The sequence below is a fragment of the Triticum urartu genome, chromosome 2A (assembly GCF_056163025.1).
Source record: "Triticum urartu cultivar PI428250 chromosome 2A, HENAU_Tu73, whole genome shotgun sequence".
Taxonomy (NCBI): domain Eukaryota; kingdom Viridiplantae; phylum Streptophyta; class Magnoliopsida; order Poales; family Poaceae; genus Triticum; species Triticum urartu.
This window is the reverse complement of record NC_141874.1, coordinates 544,982,263-545,003,953: the sequence shown is the minus strand read 5'-3', so window position 1 is coordinate 545,003,953 and position 21,691 is coordinate 544,982,263. Positions and strand designations below refer to the sequence as shown.

The 21,691-nt window shown below is 48.7% G+C and overlaps 2 protein-coding genes across 2 annotated transcripts; both read left to right on the top strand.

Annotated features, from left to right (window-relative positions):
- The first annotated feature begins 645 nt into the window (after positions 1 to 645).
- On the top strand, positions 646 to 1,830 carry LOC147985818 (prohibitin-3, mitochondrial-like). Its single transcript, XM_087544326.1, has one exon. The coding sequence runs from the start codon at positions 764 to 766 to the stop codon at positions 1,619 to 1,621; it is 858 nt and encodes a 285-aa protein (XP_087400452.1). The 5' UTR covers positions 646 to 763; the 3' UTR covers positions 1,622 to 1,830.
- Positions 1,831 to 4,806: 2,976 nt separating this feature from the next.
- On the top strand, positions 4,807 to 11,735 carry LOC147985817 (dynein light chain, cytoplasmic-like). Its single transcript, XM_087544327.1, has 2 exons — positions 4,807 to 5,465; positions 11,381 to 11,735. Exons 1-2 carry the CDS (start codon positions 5,109 to 5,111, stop codon positions 11,537 to 11,539), a joined length of 516 nt encoding a protein of 171 aa, XP_087400453.1. The 5' UTR covers positions 4,807 to 5,108; the 3' UTR covers positions 11,540 to 11,735.
- The last annotated feature ends 9,956 nt before the right edge of the window (positions 11,736 to 21,691 follow it).

Sequence of the window (21,691 nt, the reverse complement as noted above, 5' to 3'; positions counted from 1 at the left end):
AAGGGGAAAGAAAAAGAAAAGAAAATGCAATAAAAGAATGAAAATGATCTTACAAATCAAAGCAACGTATTTGAGTAGTTGGCTACCGCAGCTTAGGTAGTTGGAGGGAGGTTGATAGGTCTCGATTTCGAATTTCCGCGGTGCAGGTTTTTGCAGTTTGAAACAGAAAAAATAGGTATAAATGGGCCGGCCCATCGCGCAGCCCATCGCGCAGGGAGGATATGCGCCCGTTTGCCAAAACGCCAGCGCCAGCTGCTCTCTAATCGGCGCTGTTAGGGCCGAATAGGAGCTCCCTTTTTTTTTTGAGGAAATCCCGTAGGAGCTCCCTTTTTTGTTTACCCCTCAGAGGCTCAGAACAAAATCAATCCGCTTTTTTTCTTCGTCCTTTTCTTCTTCTGCATCCTTCTTTTTTTTTTTGAGTAACTTCTGCATCCTTCTTCTTTTCCAAGTAATAAAGTTTCTTGCCGCACGGGCTAGTGGCCCAAATGGCCCATTCTCTCTAGGCCATTCGGGTAGAAAGCACGAGTTTCTTTCTTCTCTCCCAATCCGAAGACTGACACCGGGCCACCACCTGTCATCCACCCAGACCCCACCGTCTACCTTCTTCTCTCCCAAGAAATAAACCCAAACAAAACCCACAGGCGGCCAGATCTAGCCGCCCCCCACCCCCCATTCCCCTCCCCAAGCCCGCACCGAGAGACCAAATCCTCGCTAGGGTTTTACTCCCGCGCCGCCGTCCCGAAATCCCCCCCGGAAGGCGACCATGTCCGGCGGTCCCGCGGCGGTCTCGTTCCTCACCAACATCGCCAAGGCGGCGGCGGGCCTCGGCGCCGCGGCCTCCCTCCTCTCGGCGTCGCTCTACACCGTGGACGGCGGCGAGCGCGCCGTCGTCTTCGACCGGTTCCGCGGGGTGCTGCCGGAGACGGTCGGCGAGGGCACCCACTTCATCGTGCCGTGGCTCCAGAAGCCCTACATCTTCGACATCCGCACGCGCCCGCACAACTTCTCCTCCAACTCCGGCACCAAGGACCTGCAGATGGTAAACCTCACCCTCCGCCTCCTCTCCCGCCCCGACGTCGTCAACCTGCCCACCATCTTCACCTCCCTCGGCCTCGAGTACGACGACAAGGTGCTCCCCTCCATCGGGAACGAGGTGCTCAAGGCCGTCGTCGCCCAGTTCAACGCCGACCAGCTCCTCACCGACCGTCCCCACGTCTCGGCGCTCGTCCGCGACTCCCTCATCAAAAGGGCCCGTGAGTTCAACATCATACTCGACGACGTCGCCATCACCCACCTCTCCTACGGCGCCGATTTCTCCCAGGCCGTCGAGAAGAAGCAGGTCGCCCAGCAGGAGGCTGAGCGCTCCAAGTTCTTGGTCGCCAAGGCCGAGCAGGAGAGGCGCGCTGCCATCGTGCGTGCTGAGGGAGAAAGTGAGTCTGCACGCCTCATTTCTGAGGCCACCGCCATCGCTGGGACAGGGCTGATCGAGCTCAGGAGGATCGAGGCTGCCAAGGAGATCGCCGCGGAGCTGGCCCGCTCACCCAACGTTGCCTACATCCCCTCTGGTGACAACGGCAAGATGCTGCTCGGCCTCAACGCTGCTGGATTCGGCGGCCGGTGATTTACCACTCCCGTTTTACTTGCCCAAACATCATCTTGTGTCATGACGGACTAAACTATGGTTTGGAGAGACAATGATATCTGTTGCTGTAGGTCTTGTTAAGTTTGAATGTCTTGGGACAAAATCTGGTAGTCTTTTGATCCAAATAAGGTCTGGATCTGGATATCTCGCTTATGATTTGTCAGATTAAGCTTTCTGGTGGTGTTGAATTTGCATGCTAGCTACGTACTTATGCTTATGATGTTTGCTTGTTTTATTTCATTGTTTCGAACGCTGCGAGTGTTGCTTGCATCAGTCGTGACTACTTATTGATGTTGCCTGCTTGCACATTTCTTACCTTTCATGGATGCCATCTTTGTTTCAGAAATTTAGGCGCTGCTTCAAAAATATAATTCTTAAGAGGCTTTAAAATTGGCAGTGCTATGTCAGGTTGCATATTAGGCTTGCTTGTTCTGCAACTGATGTACTGCTGTTTAGTAGCTTTAGCTCATTGGAAGTAAAACATGGGGTTGGCTTCTATACTGTTACAAGAGTCAATTCTGGGTATGATGTGCCAGTGAATGATAGGTTGATGCTGTGATGTTTGATTCAGATCAACAGTGCTCATTTACTGGTTGTTTACTAGCTTTAGCTTCTTGGAGGTAATGCATCCTTTTTAACTTGCCTTTGCTTCTATAGTGTTACAAGGGTCAATTCTAGATATGATAGGCCAGTGAATGATAGGTTGTTTACTAGCTTTAGCTTCTTGGGAGTAATGTATCCTTTTTAACTTGCCTTTGCTTCTATACTGTTACAAGGGTCAATTCTAGATAATGATATGCCAGTGAATGACAGGTTATTTACTAGCTTTAGCTTCTTGGAAGTAATGCATCCTTTTAACTTGCCTTTGCTTCTATAGTGTGCTATGCCAGTGCATGATAGGCTGTTGCTCTGATGTTTTTATCTCAACAGTATCGTTAACACATGATTGAGTATTAGCCCTATTTGTGATAATTCTCTTCTTTGCGAGCTCATGAACTGTTTAGAAGCTATTGAGCTCGTGCAAAGTAATGTTCCGTATAACTTTGTATTTGCTTCTAGAGTGTTACAAGAGAGCGAATTATTGATTTGATATGTGAGTGGACGATAGGTCTGTACTGTGATGTTTAGGTTTCGCTGGATAGTATTGTTTAGGTCTTGTCCTTTAACTTGGGGTTTGCTTCTATGGTGACAAGAATTAATTCTGGATATAATGTCCTGGTGAATGATAGGTTGATGCTTTGATGTTTGATCTAGCTCAGCAGTATGGTTACCTTTTGGTGATAATTTCCTTGCTTGGGTGCTCATGACCTGTTTATAAGCTATTGGGCTGTCATGCGAAGTAATGCTCCATTTAACTTGGTATTTTTCTTCACTAGTGTTACAAGAGGCAATTATGGATTTGATATGCAAGTGGACAATAGGTTTATGCTGTGATGTTTCAGTTTAGCTGAATAGTATGGATTATGCCTTGTCTAATAAGTTAATTCTAGTGCATTATTGGAGTTTAGCTCTAAAATATCTCAACAATAGTCCTGTAATGCATGTTTTTGTCCCCTCTAGTGCATTTCTTGATTTACAGGAATTCTTTATCCCATGCTTGTTCCAAAATTGTGCGAGGGATGTTACTTCCTGTTTAATTATGCATAATTGCTATTTGGTTCAACTAGTATTACAAGAGTATTCTGGACCATGAAAACTGGCAGTCAGTGACCTAGTTTCGTTTTCTTGTTGATTGCAAACTGAGCAACCAAGCAAGTACAAATAAAAAATGAAGGTACTGGTTTCCAAATTTTGAACTTGAACTGTTTCAAAGTGTTTCGGCGCTTGTTCTAAAAAAACTTGGAAGTGTTTGATGAAGTGTTTATGCTTACTTCATGACTGTTAATTATTGTTGGAGTTCTTCATATGCACTGATACTGTGATAGTACGGTTGTAGGCTGATGCCTTAGCTCATCATCCCTTGCCTAATGTGTTAATCCTGTGTCGTGTATACTTCAAGGCAGCCAAATGAATAGACAGGTTTCCACATTTTGAAATTGAACCGTTTCAAAATTAGTAGTTGCCTTCATGTTTGCTTTCATGTTTGTTTGTTGACCTTGGTTGTAAGTTTTGCTTTCATGGTTTGGTGGTTTGTGGACCTTGGTTGATATTGTGGCCGTATTCTAGGTCTAGGGTAGAAAAACTAAACCATTTCTGAGCACCCAATAACGGTTGAAACAGGGCTGGTACATTTTTGGGCTCAAGCTCCACGAATGTGGTCTAGTATGCAATTTCATGATTGTTAATTCTTGTTGGAGTTCTTGATAGTACTGTGTTGTGTATAAGCTTGAATCCTTCATCTTTGATTTGTGAAATCCTTGGGAAGTTGGTTTGTGTAACTTGACTTGATATTGGAATTGAAGTTTACTATGGATATGTTTTGCTCCATGACTATACTCTGATTGGTAGTGATTGATGCGCTAGTGTAGTAGTGTTCTCTCTGGGATATTTTATTATGGGGAACTCTCGTTGCGCTGTACTTCTATAACCGTGGTCTACATTTTGGTTTGTGCTTTGTTCTGCCTCTTTGGTGGTTTAAATCCGAGCACCCATGTACGTGCAGTTCTGTATGTGCCGTTGTTGTAACATGGCTCTGCGCTATTCGATATTGCTGGGTTTTCATCCTGCCACGGATCGTCTAGCCCGTAATATTTGGTTAATCTGCTTTGATACGGTGTCGCGATTAAGCGGAATTTCAGCGGCCAGAACCTGCTGAGCTTGGCTACTCTGCATCCGAGTAAGCTTGGTGGTGCCGGCCAGGCTAGGGAATCTGGGGAGTGCGGCCATGGTGCCATCCCTCGACCTCGGAGTTGGTAGAGGCGTGTCTTCGCTGCGGGGCCGGTGGGACTGGGAGAACGCTCAGCCAGCGAGTGTGGGGTTGCCGATCCCGACAGTCGGTCAAACGCCCGCCCCGGGCACAAATCGACGGACAACCGAGTCTTCCCTGAGGGACCACGTGCACAAGCACACACAATGCAAGTCTAGTTCCATCTTGCTCTTCACTGAAATCTGGGCCAGATAAGCTACTGGCTAATCTCACCCTATATCTGATCGTAAACTACTTCCTATATTCACACAAACAACTCACCAAAGCGTCCCCTAAAAAACCAAGTGAACACGGCGTAGGCCGAATACCTGGAAACCAAAGGAAAACAAAGGCTTTGTCTCAAAAGTTGCTCCCACGAATTCCAGGAGCGGCAACAATCGCACTCAGACTCACTCACCACCCCTCCTTCTCTTCCGGGCAAGGCAAACCCCAAGAAACCCCAACCCAACCGGCCACCACCACCTCCCCGTCCCGGCCCCGAGACAAACACCTCCCACTCGCGGGCATGCCCCCCTGCCGCCGCCGCTGCTGAGTGCTGACCACCCAGCCGTCCGCGCCGCGACCGGTCGACATCTATCTCGCCGGAACATCTGAGACAAGATGGACCCGGCCCAGGAGGAGCTCGAGCGCCGCAGCCGCTACCTCAGCTCGCTCGTCCGCCGCACCAGGCTCGACGACCCGCCCCAGCCGGAGCCGGAGCCGGAGCCAGAGCTCAAGGTGGAGCGGAAACCGGCGGCGGAGCCCAGCGGCGGGGAGGGCAAGGCCGGCAAGGCGGAGGTCAAGGACAACAAGGAGGCCAAGGTCAAAGGGGATGGGGAGGGGAGGAAGGTGGCGGTGCGGGTGCGCGCGGCGGACATGCCGCTGGCGCTGCAGCGGCGCGCGATCTGGATCGCCCGCGAGGTCGTCCTCTCAACGCCGCGCCTCGAGAGCAAGCGCCTCGCGCTCGCGCTCAAGAAGGTACTAGTACCACCGCCCCCTGCTTCATTCTTCCATTTCGAATTTGTGGTCCTTTAATCAGATAATAGATAGATCAGCAGTTTTCGTGGAGTCAAAGCTTGCTTAGAGCATTAATTGCTGCAAACGACCACGGATAAGTAACAAAGAATGGCAGTTAAAGGGCCCGGGAATAAGATCTAGCCAGAGCTTGATCCTAGCACTAGCATTATGTTCTTACTACTAGCTAAAAATGGCTGTGCGCTTTGAATAGCTGTGCATTTGAGAGCGACCGAGCGAGCTGTCATGCTGAACGTAGTTTGACGGAGAAGATGAAATGGGAGGCAGAGCGCTATTCTTGACAGATCAGGTTGTTCGATGTGTTCATTTATGGGAGGTGGTCCACCATATTGCTGAATACAATACTGATTTGTGAGATACTGAAAGCTCAGAGGGCATCCGAGGAGGATAGTTATACTCTGCTGCCAGATGTAGTTTACTACTAGTTGCAAGTTGAAACCATGTTACGAGTAGAACGTGTATGCTATCTCTAAGCATGTTGTAGGAAACTGGATCGTGTGCCAATGCAGAGCTCTTGACTTTGTGCAACATGGGGGTTGCAATCTTGACAAGTTGGTTTTGTAAATCTGCTCTCTGTGTGTGTTGTATGTTGACAGAATTGTCGATTATAGCTGTCGAGAACTAGAAATGACATGGTCAATAGCAGGGTGAGGATTGTAGGTAGGATAAGGTATGCTATTGATGGCAAGTGGCTTGCTGACATGGCTCCACTGGAGCCTTTATTACTTCAATCATTATGTAGTTCCAAGGTCATCTGATTAAGTAATCAAACTGCTGAGATCACCTGAGTGAGAGTGAGCAGTTTCTCATGGTCGAGCGATGCTTGATCTCAGCTGTTAACTCCATCATCTGATGGCTCCTGTAAGTTCAACTGAGAACTAACATACTTCTTTAAGTTGGAGCATGGATCCTGAAATTGGAAACTGTTATGACCGGTTTGGTCTATACTAGGAAGAGGCCCACCGGGCATTAGTATTAGGGGCTTGGCCCACAAGTTATCTTAGGCAAGTTATTTTAGGCAAGTTATCTTAGGCTAAAGTTATAAATACTAGTTGTAAGACACGGTTGAAACCAAGCAATAAAGATATTATCATCTTCTGTTGCCCGGCTCCCTGAGGAGCCGGAACCCTAGCCGCCGCCGCCGCCTCTAAACCCTAGCCGCGACGGCGCCTGTCCGCCGGCGCGCCCGCTCAAGCCCTCGTCCCCCTCCTCCTTGCCCATACAATCTGCGCCGGAGGCCTGGTAGGAACCCTAGTCCTACCAATTTGGTATCTAGAGACACCAGCTCGATCATGTCGCTTCCTCCATCACCGCCGCCGCTGCCAAACACCACCGCCTCGCCCACGCTGCCGCCAGCCCCGTTCGCGTCCATGCCGGCGCTCACATCCGGGACGGCCACCCCGACAGCGCCGACCGCCACCGCGGCAGAGCCGCCCCCATCCTCTCGCCCGAGGAGGTCTCGGGCACCCTTCGGGAGCTCGTCCAGGCGGTCAAGGGCATCAGCCTCTACCTCGCCGGGAACTAGCCCCCGCCGCCGAGCGCCGCCACCACCGCCTATGGGCCGCCGCCGCTTCCGTGGGCCGCCCCGACCTTCCAGTCGCCCTACGGAGGGCCGCCCCCGCCGCCGCTGCTGCTGCAGCATTACCCGACCGCGGGGCACCCTTGGGCCGCGTGGCCGCTGCCACCGCACCGCTGGGGGACCCCTCCCAGCAGCTTCTCCAGGCGCCTCCGCCGGCTACTTCGACGCTGGCTGCAGCGCCGCAGCTCCTCCAGGCGCCGCCACCGTCAACTACACCACCCGCGCCCAGGCCCACGGGTCGGCCCCTGCACCAAGTGCAGTTTCCGCCATCACCGTCGCCAATTCCCGCGTGGGCGGCCGGCTCGTCTCCGGGCCCGGTGTATACCACGGCGCCGGAGCACCCGACGCCCTCCCTCCGGTTTGACCGTCCCTCCGGCTCGGCGACCTACGCCCCAGCGATCCCCGACCCAGCACACTCGCTGCCGCCGACTGCAGCAACCCCCGGGCACGGCGGTCCGACACCCCATCGCTTCGCCAAACTGGACTTCGCCACCTACGAGGGCACAAAGGACCCGCTCAACTGGCTCAACCAGTGCGAGCAGTTCTTTCGCGGGCAGCGGACACTCGCTTCGGATCGTACCTGGCTCGCGTCCTATCATCTCCGCGGCGCGGCGCAAACCTGGTACTACGCCCTCGAGCAGGACGAGGGCGGCATGCCACCATGGGAGCGCTTCCGGGAGCTCTGTCTTCTCCGGTTCGGGCCTCCTATCCGCGGCAGTCGCCTGGCGGCCCTCGGCCGTTTACAGTTCACCTCCACGGCTCAGGACTACGCCGACCGCTTCCAGGCCCTGGCGTGCCACGCGCCGAGCGTCTTCGGGATTCAACGCGCCGAGTTATTTGTGGGCGGTTTGCCGGACCATATTCGCGTGGACGTCGAGCTCCGGGATCCCCCCGACCTTCAGACGGCCATGTACTACGCCTGGGCTTTCGAGCAGCGGGCCCAGGCACTGCAGCAACAGCCCGGACGGGGCGGCCGCCAGCCCAGTCGACCAGCGCCGACTTCCCCAGCACCGGGCCGGCCTCCTCCAGCCGTGACGACCACGTCCCCGGCCACCACGCGGACTTTCCGCCGGTTGTCACCGGCCGAGCAGCAGGAGCGTCGCCGTCAGGGACTCTGCTTCAACTGCGATGAGCCCTACACGCCGACCCATGTCTGCCCCCGCCTCTTTTACTTGGAGACGGTCGACTACACCGAGGCAGACGACTCGACCAATGCGACACCACCACCCGAGGCGGCCGCGGACACGCCCGCGGATCCCACGGCGACGTCGTGCGTCGTCTCCCTCCACGCCCTCGCCGGCATCCGTGGCGAGCGGACCATGCTGCTGCCGGTGACGATCCATGGCGAGCGGCTGGTGGCACTGCTGGATACTGGCTCCACCCATAACTTCTTGCCCGAGGCGACCATGCGTCGGCTAGCCCTTCCGACGACGGGTGGGGAGCGCCTGCGGATCACGGTGGCGAACGGCGATCGCCTCCGGTGTCATGGGCTCGCCCGTGACGTTCCCATTTCCATTGGTGGCGAACACTTCTCCATTACCTGTGCAGGGATCGACCTCGGTTGCTTCGACTTCATCCTCGGGGTGGATTTTCTACGGACCCTCGGTCCCATCCTATGGAACTTCGACGCGCTCACAATGACGTTCTGGCGGCTGGGCCGCCGCATCCGGTGGGACGGCATTGGGGGCGCCGTGCTGGCCGTGCCACATCTCCAGCTGGTCGCCGCGTCCTCGGAGGCCGAGAAACCCCTGCTGAATTCCCTTCTGTAGCAGCACAGCGACCTCTTCGACGAGCCACGGGGTCTTCCGCCCGCCTGGGTGTACGACCATCATATTCACCTCATGTCGGGTACCCCTCCCGTGGAGGTTCGGCCCTACCGCTACCCTCGGCTGCAGAAGGATGAGTTGGAGCGCCAGTGTGCCCTGATGCTTGCCGCGGGCATCATCCGGATCTCCACGTCACCCTTCACCGCCCCGGTGCTGCTCGTCCGCAAGTCGGACGGCACTTGGCGTTTCTGCATCGACTACCGCGCCCTGAACGCGCTCACGCTCAAGGACAAGTTCCCTATACCAGTGGTCGACGAGCTCTTGGATGAGCTTCATGGGGCGCGCTTCTTCACCAAGCTCGATCTCCGGTCGGGCTATCATCAGGTGCGTATGCATCCCGACGATATCGCAAGACGGCGTTTCGCACCCACCATGGCCACTTCGAGTTCTTGGTGATGCCCTTCGGCCTCGCCAACGCCCCAACGACTTTCCAGGCCCTGATGAACGACGTCCTCTGGCCCTACTTACGGCGGTTTGTGCTTGTTTTCTTTGATGACATTCTTATCTACAGCGCCACCTGGGCCGAGCACCTCCAGCACGTCGCCATCGTCTTCAACGAGCTTTGGGCGCACCACCTCCACCTTAAGCGCTCGAAGTGCTCGTTCGGGACACCTACCGTCGCCTACCTCGGCCATGTCATATCTGCTGACGGGGTGGCTATGGATGCCGACAAGGTGGCGGCCGTCTCCGCATGGCCGACACCTCGCTCGCCGCGGGCTCTCCGCGGGTTCCTCGGCCTTGCCGGCTACTACCGGAAATTTATCCGGGAGTTCGGGCTCATCGCGGCGCCCCTCACGCGGTTGCTTCGCCGGCTATCTCTAGGCATGCTGTAGGAACCGAATGGGATGCCGATGCAGGGTTGTTGACTTTGTGCTACACAGGGTTGCAATCTTGTGGAGTTAACTTGACAAGTTGGTTTTGTAAATCTGCTCTCTGTGTGTGCTGTATGTTGACAGAATTGTCGATTATAGCTGTCGAGAACTAGAAATGACATGGTCAATAGCAGGGTGAGGATTGTAGGTAGGATAAGGTATGCTCCACTGGAGCCTTTATTACTTCAATCATTATGTAGTTCCAAGGTCATCTGATTAAGTAATCAAACAGCTGAGATCACCTGAGTGAGAGTGAGCAGTTTCTCATGGTCGAGCGATGCTTGATCTCAGCTGTTAACTCCATCATCTGATGGCTCCTGTAAGTTCAACTGAGAACTAACATACTTCTTTAAGTTACGGGCTATACTAGGAAGAGGCCCACCGGGCATTAGTATTAGGGGCTTGGCCCACAAGTTATCTTAGGCAAGTTATTTTAGGCAAGTTATCTTAGGCTAAAGTTATAAATACTAGTTGTAAGACACGGTTGAAACCAAGCAATAAAGATATTATCATCTTCTGTTGCCCGGCTCCCTGAGGAGCCGGAACCCTAGCCGCCGCCGCCGCCTCTAAACCCTAGCCGCGACGGCGCCTGTCCGCCGGCGCGCCCGCTCAAGCCCTCGTCCCCCTCCTCCTTGCCCATACAATCTGCGCCGGAGGCCTGGTAGGAACCCTAGTCCTACCAGAAACCTTGATATTAGCTTACGAGCGTTGGGAACTACTGCTTTTGTGTTCATTTCAGTTAGTTACTAATTGTGGTTTGTTGATGTCCTTATCTGCAATATCCTGGTACGTAAATTAGTATACTCAGTACTTAGGAACAATAACTTGGCAAGCAATCACTCTGTTTTGCCTTTGACCGGCCGATTTAAAACTTTGTGTGAGTAAATGTCAGTGCAAGCACAGACAAGCTTCATGCATTATCTCCCCACTTTGAACACGCTAGTGTTGAATTACAGCCTTTGAGCCATTATTTTCTTCGCCTTCTCTGTATGCATGATGAAAATGGGAACACATAGCAAAGCTACTTACAGACTGCAATAAATGATCGCCAAGTATTTTCAGTATTCCCCTAAACAATTGCATGCTTTCAGTATGGCAGAGACTTTCATGTTGGTTCTGTACATAATTCAGGGTGTTGGTTCTCTTTTTTTTTTTTGAGGATCCAGGGTGTTGGTTCTCTCTCTCTCTCTCTTTTTTGAGGATCTAGGGTGTTGGTTAATCTATAGTCAAACTAACATCATAATTCTTGTACTTTGTTGGTGTGCGCTGTTACCTTTGGTTTCCTCTTATTTCTGCTTGTCAAGTTGACAAGTACTCCTTCCAACCTCCGTAAAGAAATATAAGAGCGTTTAGATCACTAAAGTAGTGATCTAAATGCTCTTATATTTCTTTATAGAGGGAGTAGCTATTTGCAGTTTCCTTCTTCCCTCTAAGGTACTAGTACCTGCTTACCTGTAACTTGGTTGCTGTTTTTCTTCTTCAAAGATTATGCATCAAAATATCCTCAGTAATGCTTCATTCTCACATTCTTAGACTTGTATTGGCATTTGATAGCTGGGCATTGCTTTGGTTTGCTTACAGGAGTTCGACACGACATACGGGCCTGCTTGGCACTGCATCGTCGGCACAAGCTTTGGCTCCTACGTCACTCACTCCCTAGGAGGCTTCCTGTACTTCTCGGTCGACAAGGCGTACATTCTTCTATTCAGAACCGCTGTCGAGCCACTGAGTAAACCGTGATGAGGCCTGGAACCTATCTTCTCACACACAAGTGTAGATTTAGCGCGAATGTGTAATTTAAACTGCTGTTTTAGGTGCTCGACGGCAGCAAGTGTAAGCAGTGGAGAAGGATCACCTCTCCGCATACAGAAATGTAGCAAACATGCCTCTATGACCTTTAAGTATCTACGTAAGCTGCTGCTGAGTACTGCTGACCTGTGAAGCTCTCAGATCTCAATTTACATCCTTCGAGCCGGTTAAAATCATGCCACGGCAAGGTTGCTAAATATGTACTTCCTCTGTTCTAAATTATAAGATGTTTTGGTAGGCTAAAATAGCCTAAAAACGTCTTATAATTTGGGACGGAGGTCGTACAAATTTGCCACCAGCCTACCCAAACGGGAAAAAAATTCGTTGGCTATGGTTTGAATGGGTGGATCCCTCCAAGCCTTCGACTGGGGTAGGCAGACTAAGTTACTGTTGATGATGGCAATAAGGCAAAAAATTTGGGATCGCCATGGCTCGAGGGAGTGAGGCTGAAGGACGTTGCCCCGAAGATTTTCCCTATCTCACGATAGAAGGGGAGCACGGTGCAAAATTCCCTTGGAGCACAATCTGTGAGTTCGCCACCCTGTGAGATGATGATGGTCGGCATAAACCTCGAGCATGATACTGATGTGATTATTTTGAAGTTCATGAAAAATGGGATGCACTCGACGTCCTTGACCTACAAGGTGCAGTTTGAGGGGCTTGCTACCACACCCTCACTTAAGACATTTGGAAGGTGTGGGCACCCCCTAAGTGCAAGTTCTCTGCTTGGTCGATTATCCACAAATAAGGTTTGCATGGTCTATAGGCCCCATCGTAAAAATTGGCCCATATGCCCTCTTTGCAACCAAGTCCAAAAGTTGCTAGTAGATGTTGTTACCCGATTAGGGTGTGGAAAGAGGTCAATGCTTAGCTCGGATTAAGCGATAGTATGGCTAGCATTTGGGCGACTATGACCATGGTGAGTAAATGGTGGATCGACCTTGAGGGTTTGTCACAATACCACCGCCACCACTATGATCACCGTCGCCAAGATGGAGGAAGTTTGCTTATGGGTGGCCACAAAGGTCAATCATTTGAGTATAGTAATATCCCAAGATCGAGGAAGCAGTTGTTTTCCATTCCTCTCCATATAAAATTGAGCGACAACTAATTCCGGACGAAGGGAGTAGCACCGTTTTGCGGCATATGGCTTAAACGTCTTAATTAAAGGAAAGGTTATTTTTTTAAAATCCAAGAACAGGTTAGAGCAACTCCAACGGGCCGACCCAAACGGACGGCGTTTTTGTCCGCTTTTTGTCTGTTTGGGTCGGCCGCCCGCCCGCCGTCCGCCCTCTTTTAGTTTTGGGTCGGCAGTGCGCCCAACGGGCCGACCCATTTCATGACCGCGCACGTTTTAGATCATGTCGTCGCTCTGGTTTTGGCGCTCCAGCGTGCGGGAAAGGTTCGCGCGGGGGGGGGGGGGGGGGGGGAAGCGGCCTAGCGCGCTAGTTTTGGCGCTCCAGCGCGCGCGAAAGGTTCATGCGCGCGCCGCAGCCGGCGCTCGTTATAAAGAAGGCGCTCCCTCCACCCTCTGTCCGCCGCCCACTCTCGCCGCCTCTGCGCCACCATGTCGATCCGCCGCCTGGGCGCTTCAAATTTTCGCGGAGTCCCCAAGCGCCGCTCCGGCGCCTACTCCTCTGAGATCTGATTTCGCGAGAAACGTTTCATCCTCAGCACCTTCGACACCGCAGAGGAGGCGGCCCGCGCGCACGACGCGGCGCCTCGCCGCCTCCCGAGGCCTCGTCGGGATATGAATTTTCCCAACGTGTCGAGCCAGCGGGCGCAGGATCTGACGCCTCTCCCATGGCTTTTCACCGACGAGGATCGTCGTGTCCACCGGAGGCGGCAGCGTCGCCTCGCCTGAAGGAAATATGCCCTAGAGGCAATAATAAAATTATTATTTATGTCCTTATATCATGATAAATGTTTATTATTCATGCTACAATTGTATTAACCGGAAACATGATACATGTGTGAATACATAGAGAAACAGAGTGTCACTAGTATGCCTCTACTTGACTAGCTCGTTAATCAAAGATGGTTATGTTTCCTAGCCATAGACAAAGAGTTGTCATTTGATTAACGGGATCACATCATTAGGAGAATGATGTGATTGACTTGACCCATTCCGTTAGCTTAGCACTTGATCGTTTAGTTTGTTGCTATTGCTTTTTTCATGACTTATACATGTTCCTATGACTATGAGATTATGCAACTCCCGCTTACCGGAGGAACACTTTGTGTGCTACCAAACGTCACAACGTAACTGGGTGATTATAAAGGTGCTCTACAGGTGTCTCCGAAGGTACTGGTTGGCGTATTTCGAGATTAGGATTTGTCACTCCGATTGTCGGAGAGGTATCTCTGGGCCCACTCGGTAATACACATCACTTAAGCCTTGCAAGCATTGCAACTAATGAGTTAGTTGCGGGATGATGTGTTACGGAACGAGTAAAGAGACTTGCCGGTAACGAGATTGAACTAGGTATTGAGATACCGACGATCTAATCTCAGGCAAGTAACATACCGATGACAAAAGGAACAACGTATGTTATTTTGCGGTTTGACCGATAAAGATCTTCGTAGAATATGTAGGAGCCAATATGAGCATCCAGGTTCCGCTATTGGTTACTGACCGGAGACGTGTCTCGGTATTGTCTACATAGTTCTCGAACCCGTAGGGTCCGCACGCTTAAAGTTCAATGACGGTTATATTATGAGTTTATGAGTTTTGATGTACCTAAGGTAGTTCGGAGTCCCGGATGAGATCGTGGACATGACGAGGAGTCTCGAAATGATCGAGACGTAAAGATCGATATATTGGATGACTATATTCGGACATCAGAAAGGTTCCGAGTGATTTGGGTATTTTTCGGAGTACCGGGGAGTTACGGGAATACGGGGGAAGAAGTATATGGGCCTTATTGGGCTTTAGGGGAGAGAGAGAGGCAGGCTGCGCACCCCCCAATGACTAGTCCGAATTGGACTAGGGGGAGGGGTGGCGCCCCCTCCTTCCTTCTCTTCCCTCTTCCCCTTCCTTGTCCCCTACTCCTACTACTTGGAAAGGGGAGGAATCCTACTCCTGGTGGGAGTAGGACTCCTCCAGGGCGCGCCATAGGGGCCGACCCTCTCCTCCTCCTCCACTCCTTTATATATGGGGAGGGAGGCACCCCTTGGAGACACAACAATTGATCCCTTGGATCTATTAGCCGTGTGCGGTGCCCCCCTCCACCATAATCCACCTCGGTCATATCGTAGCGGTGCTTAGGCGAAGCCCTGCATCGGTAGAACATCATCATCGTCACCACGCCGTCGTGCTGACGGAACTCTCCCTCAAAGCTCGGCTGGATCGGAGTTCGAGGGATGTCATCGAGTTGAACGTGTGCAGAACTCGGAGGTGTCGTGCGTTCGGTGCTTGATCGGTCGGATCATGAAGACGTACGACTACATCAACCACGTTGTGCTAACGCTTCCGCTTTCGGTTTACGAGGGTACGTGGACACACTCTCCCATCTCGTTGCTATGCATCACCATGATCTTGCGTGTGCGTAGGAATTTTTTTGAAATTACTACATTCCCCAACAGTGGCATCTGAGCCAGGTTTTATGCGTTGATGTTATATGCACGAGTAGAACACAAGTGAGTTGTGGCCCATACAAGTCATACTGCTTACCAGCATGTCATACTTTGGTTCGGCGGTATTGTTGGATGAAGCGGCCCGGACCGACACTACGCGTACGCTTACGCGAGACTGGTTCTACCGATGTGCTTTGCACACAGGTGGCTGGCGGGTGTCGGTTTCTCCAACTTTAGTTGAACCGAGTATGGCTACGCCCGGTCCTTGAGAAGGTTAAAACAACACTAACTTGACAAACTATCGTTGTGGTTTTAATGCGTAGGTAAGAACGGTTCTTGCTCAGCCCGTAGGAGCCACGTAAAACTTGCAACAACAAAGTAGAGGACGTCTAACTAGTTTTTGTAGGGCATGTTGTGATGTGATATGGTCAAGACGTGATGAGATATAAGTTATTGTATGAGATGATCATGTTTTTTTTGAAGTTATCGGCAATTGGCAGAAGCCTTATGCTTGTCTCTTTATTGCATAAGATGCAAGTGCCAAATAATTGCTTTACTTTATCGCTATGCGATAGCAATAGTTGCAAGAGCAATAGTTGGCGAGACGACCATGTGACGACACATTGATATAGATCAAGATGATGGAGATCATGGTGTCATGCCGGTGACGATGGGGATCATGATGATGCTTTGGAGATAGAGATCAAAGGCACAAGATGATGATGGCCACATCATGTCACATATTTTGATTGCATGTGATGTTTATCTTTTATACATCTTACTTTGCTTAGTTATGACGGTAGCACTATAAGATGATCTCTCATTAAATTTCAAGATAAAAGTGTTCTCCCTGAGTATGCACCGTTGCCAAAGTTCGTCGTGCCCAGTTACCACGTGATGATCGGGTGTGATAAGCTCTACGTCCATCTACAACTGGTGCAGGCCAGTTTTGCACACGCAGTAATACTCGGGTTAAACTTGACGAGCCTAGCATATGTAGATATGGCCTCGGAACACTTGAGACCGAAAGGTCGAGCGTGAATCATATAGTAGATATGATCAACATAATGATGTTCACCATTGAAAACTACTCCATTTCACGTGATGATCGGTTATGGTTTAGTTGATATGGATCACATGATCACTTAGATGATTAGAGGGATGTCTATCTAAGTGGGAGTTCTTAAGTAATATGATTAATTGAACTTTAATTTATCATGAACGTAGTCCTGATAGTATTTGCATATCTATGTTGTAGATCAATAGCTCGCGTTATTGCTTCCCTATGTTTTATATGTGTTCCTTGAGAAAACTAAGTTGAAAGATGATAGTAGCAATGATGCGGACTGGGTCCGTGATCTGAGGTTTATCCTCATTGCTGCACAGAAGAATTATGTCCTTGATGCACCGCTAGGTGACTGACCTATTGCAGGAGCAGATGCAGACGTTATGAACGTTTGGCTAGCTCAATATGATGACTACTTGATAGTTTAGTGCACCATGCTTAACGGCTTAGAATCGGGATTTCAAAGACGTTTTGAACGTCATGGACCATATGAGATGTTCCAGGAGTTGAAATTAATATTTCAAACAAATACCCGAGTTGAGAGATATGAAGTCTCCAACAAGTTCTATAGCTAAAAGATGGAGGAGAATAGCTCAAGCAGTGAGCATGTGCTCAGATTGTCTCGGTACTACAATCGCTTGAATCAAGTGGGAGTTAATCTTCCAGATAAAATAGTGATTGACAGAATTCTCTAGTCACCGTCACCAAGTTAGTAGAACTTCGTGATGAACTATAGTATGCAAGGGATGACGTAAATGATTCCCAAGCTTTTCATGATGATGAAATCGATGAAGGTAGAAATCAAGAAAGAGCATCAAGTGTTGATGATTAACAAGACCACTAGTTTCAAGAAAAGGGCAAAGGGAAAGAAAGGGAACTTCAAGAAGAACGGCAAGCAAGTTGCTGCTCAAGTGAAGAAGCCCAAGTCTGGACCTAAGCCTGGGACTAAGTGCTTCTACTACAAAGGGACTGGTCATTGGAAGCGGAAATGCCCTGAATATTTAGTGGATAAGAAGGATGGCAAAGTGAACAAGGGTATATTTGATATACAGGTTATTGATGTGTACCTTACTAGTATTTATAGTAGCTCCTGGGTATTTGATACTTGTTCGGTTGCTAAAAAATTAGTAACTCGAAACAGGAGTTACAGAATAAATAGAGACTAGTTAAGGGTGAAGTAACGATGTGTGTTGGAAGTGGTTCCAAGATTGATATGATCATCACCGTACACTCCCTATACTTTCGGGATTAGTGTTAAACCTAAATAAATGTTATTTGGCGTTTGCGTTGAGCATGAATATGATTTGATCATGTTTATTGCAATACGGTTATTCATTTAAAATCAGAGAATAATTGTTGTTCTGTTTATATGAATAAAACCTTCTTTGGTTATACACCCAATGAAATTGGTTTGTTGGATCTCGATCGTAGTGATACACATATTCATAATATTGAAGCTAAAAGATGCAAAGTTAATAATGATAGTGCAACTTATTTGTGGCACTGCCGTTTGGGTCATATTGGTATAAAGTGCATGAAAAAAACTCCATGCTGATGGGCTTTTGGAACCACTTGATTATGAATCAGTTGATGCTTGCGAACCATGCCTCATGGGCAAGATGACTAAGACTCCGTTCTTCGGAACAATGGAGCAAGCAACAAACTTGTTGGAAATAATACATACTGATGTATGCAGTCCAATGAGTGTTGAGGCTCGCGGCGGGTATCGTTATTTTCTGACCTTCACAGATGATTTGAGTAGATATAGGTATATCTACTTGATGAAACATAAGTCTGAAACATTTGAAAAGTTCAAAGAATTTCAGAGTGAAGTAGAAAATCATCGTAACAAGAAAATAAAGTTTCCAAGATCTAATCGCAGAGGCCAATATTTGAGTTACGAGTTTGGTCTTCAATTAAAACAATGTGGAATAGTTTCACAAACTCATGCCACTTAGAACACCACACCGTAATGGTGTGTCCGAACGTCGTAATCATACTTTACTAGATATGGTGCGATCTATGATGTCTCTTACTGGTTTACCACTATCGTTTTGGGGTTATGCATTAGGGACAACTGCATTCACATTAAAAAGGGCACCATCTAAATCAGTTGAGACGACACCGTATGAACTGTGGTTTAGCAAGAAACCTAAGTTGTTGTTTCTTAAAGTTTGGGTTGCAATGCTTATGTGAAAAAGTTTCATCTTGATAAGCTCAAACCCAAGTCGGAGAAGTGCATCTTCATAGGATACCCAAAAGTAACTGTTGAGTACACCTTCTATCACAGATCCGAAGGCAAGATATTTGTTGCTGAGAATGGATCCTTTCTAGAGAAGGAGTTTCTCTCGAAAGAAGTGAGTGGGAGAAAAGTAGAACTTGACGAGGTAACTGTACCTGCTCCCTTATTGGAAAGTAGTTCATCACATAAATCTGTTTCTGTGACTCCTACACCAATTAGTGAGGAAGCTAATGATGATGATCATGTAACTTCAGATCAAGTTACTACCGAACCTCGTAGGTCAACCAGAGTGAGATCCACACCAGAGTGGTACGGTAATCCTGTTCTGGAGGTCATGTTAATTGACCATGACGAACCTACGGAGTATGAGGAAGCGATGATGAGCCCAGATTCCGCGAAATGGCTTGAGGCCATGAAATTTGAGATGGGATCCATGTATGAGAACAAAAGTGTGGACTTTGGTTGACTTGCCCGATGATCGACAAGCCATAGAAAATAAATGGATCTTCAAGAGGAAGACGGACGCTGATAGTAGTGTTACTATCTACAAAGCTAGACTTGTCGAAAAAGGTTTTTGACAAAGTTCAAGGTGTTGACTATGATGAGATTTTCTCACTCGTAGCGATGCTTAAGTCTGTCTGAATCATGTTAGCAAATTGCCGCATTTTATGAAATCTGGCAAATGGATAAACAAAACTGCCTTCCTTAAAGGATTTATTAAAGAAAGAGTTGTATATGATGCAACCAGAAGGTTTTGTCAATCCTAAAGGTGCTAACAAAATATGCAAGCTCCAGCGATCCATCTATGGACTGGTGCAAGCATCTCGGAGTTGGAATATACGCTTTGATAAGTTGATCAAAGCATATAGTTTCATACAGACTTGCGGTGAAGCCTGTATTTACAAGAAAGTGAGTGGGAGCACTACAACATTTCTGATAAGTATATGTAAATGACATATTGTTGATCGGAAATAATGTAGAATTATTCTGCAAAGCATAAAGGAGTGTTTGAAAGGAGTTTTTCAAAGAAAGACCTCGGTGAAGCTGCTTACATATTGAGCATCAAGATCTATAGAGATAGATCAAGACGCTTGATAAGTTTTTTCAATGAGTACATACCTTGACAAGATTTTGAAGTAGTTCAAAATGGAACAGTCAAAGAAAGAGGTCTTGCCTGTGTTACAAGGTGTGAAATTGAGTAAGACTCAAAACCCGACCACGGCAGAATATAGAAAGAGAATGAAAGTCATTCCCTATGCCTCAGCCATAGGTTCTATAAAGTATGCCATGCCGTGTACCAGATCTATTATATACCCTACACTATTTTTTTGGCAAGGGAGTACAATAGTGATATAGGAGTAGATCACTTGACATCAGTCAAAATTATCCTTAGTGGAATAAGGATATGTTTCTCGATTATGGAGGTGACAAAAGGTTCATCGTAAAGGGTTACAACGATGCAAATTTTGACACTGACCCAGATGTCTCTAAGTCTCAATCTGGATACATTTTGAAAGTGGGAGCAATTAGCTAGAGTAGCTCCACGCAGAGCATTGTTGACATAGAAATTTGCAAAATACATACAGATCTGAATGTGGCAGACCCATAGACTAAACTTCTCTCACAAGCAAAACATGATCACACCTTAGTACTCTTTGGGTGTTAATCACATAGCAATGTGAACTAGATTGTTGACTCTAGTAAACCCTTTGGGTGTTGGTCACATGACGATGTGAACTATGGGTGTTAATCACATGGTGATGTGAACTATTGGTGTTAAATCACATGGAGATGTGAACTAGATTATTGACTCTAGTGCAAGTGGGAGACTGAACGAAATATGCCCTAGAGGCAATAATAAAGTTATTATTTATTTCCTTATATCATGATAAATGTTTATTATTCATGCTAGAATTGTATTAACCGGAAACATGATACATGTGTGAATACATAGACAAACAGAGTGTCACTAGTATGCCTCTACTTGACTAGCTCGTTGATCAAAGATGGTTATGTTTCCTAGCCATAGACAAAGAGTTGTCATTTGATTAACAGGATCACATCATTAGGAGAATGATGTGATTGACTTGACCCATTCCGTTAGCTTAGCACTTCATCGTTTAGTTTGTTGCTATTGCTTTCTTCATGACTTATACATGTTCCTATGACTATGAGATTATGCAACTCCCGCTTACGGGAGGAACACTTTGTGTGCTACCAAACGTCACAACGTAACTGGGTGATTATAAAGGTGCTCTACAGGTGTCTCCGAAGGTACTTGTTGGGTTGGCATATTTCGAGATTACATACCGACGATCGAATCCCAGGCAAGTAACATACCGATGACAAAAGGAACAACGTATGTTGTTATGCGGTTTGACCGATCAAGATCTTCATAGAATATGTAGGAGCCAATATGAGCATCCAGGTTCCGCTATTGGTTATTGACCGGAGACGTGTCTCGGTCATGCCTACATAGTTCTCGAACCCGTAGGGTCCGCACGCTTAAAGTTCGGTGACGGTTATATTATGAGTTTATGAGTTTTGATGTACCGAAGGTAGTTAGGAGTCCCAGATGAGATCGGGAACATGACGAGGAGTCTCGAAATGGTCGAGATGTAAAGATCGATATATTGGACAACTATATTCGGACACCGGAAAGGTTCCGAGTGATTCGGGTATTTTTCGGAGTACCGGGGAGTTACGGGAATACGGGGGAAGAAGTATGTTGGCCTTATTGGGCTTTAGGGGAGAGAGAGAGAGAGGCAGGCTCCCCCCCAATGACTAGTCCAAATTGGACTAGGGGGAGGGGCGCCCCCCCTCCTTCCTGCTCTTCCCTCTTCCCCTTCCTTGTCCCCTACTCCTACTACTTGGAAAGGGGAGGAATCCTACTCCCGGTGGGAGTAGGACTCCTCCAAGGTGCGCCATAGGGGCCGGCCCTCTCCTCCTCCTCCACTCCTTTATATACGGGGAGGGAGGCACCCCTTGGAGACTGCTACCTCTTGAGCACCGCGTTGGTTTTCCCTTGAAGAGAAAAGGGTGATGCAGCAAAGTAGCGTAAATATTTTCCTCGGTTTTTGAGAACCAAGGTATCAATCCAGTAGGAGTCTATGCGCGAGTCCCTCGTACCTGCACAAAACAAATAACTCCTCGCAACCAATGCGATAAGGGGTTGTCAATCCCTTCATGGTCACTTACG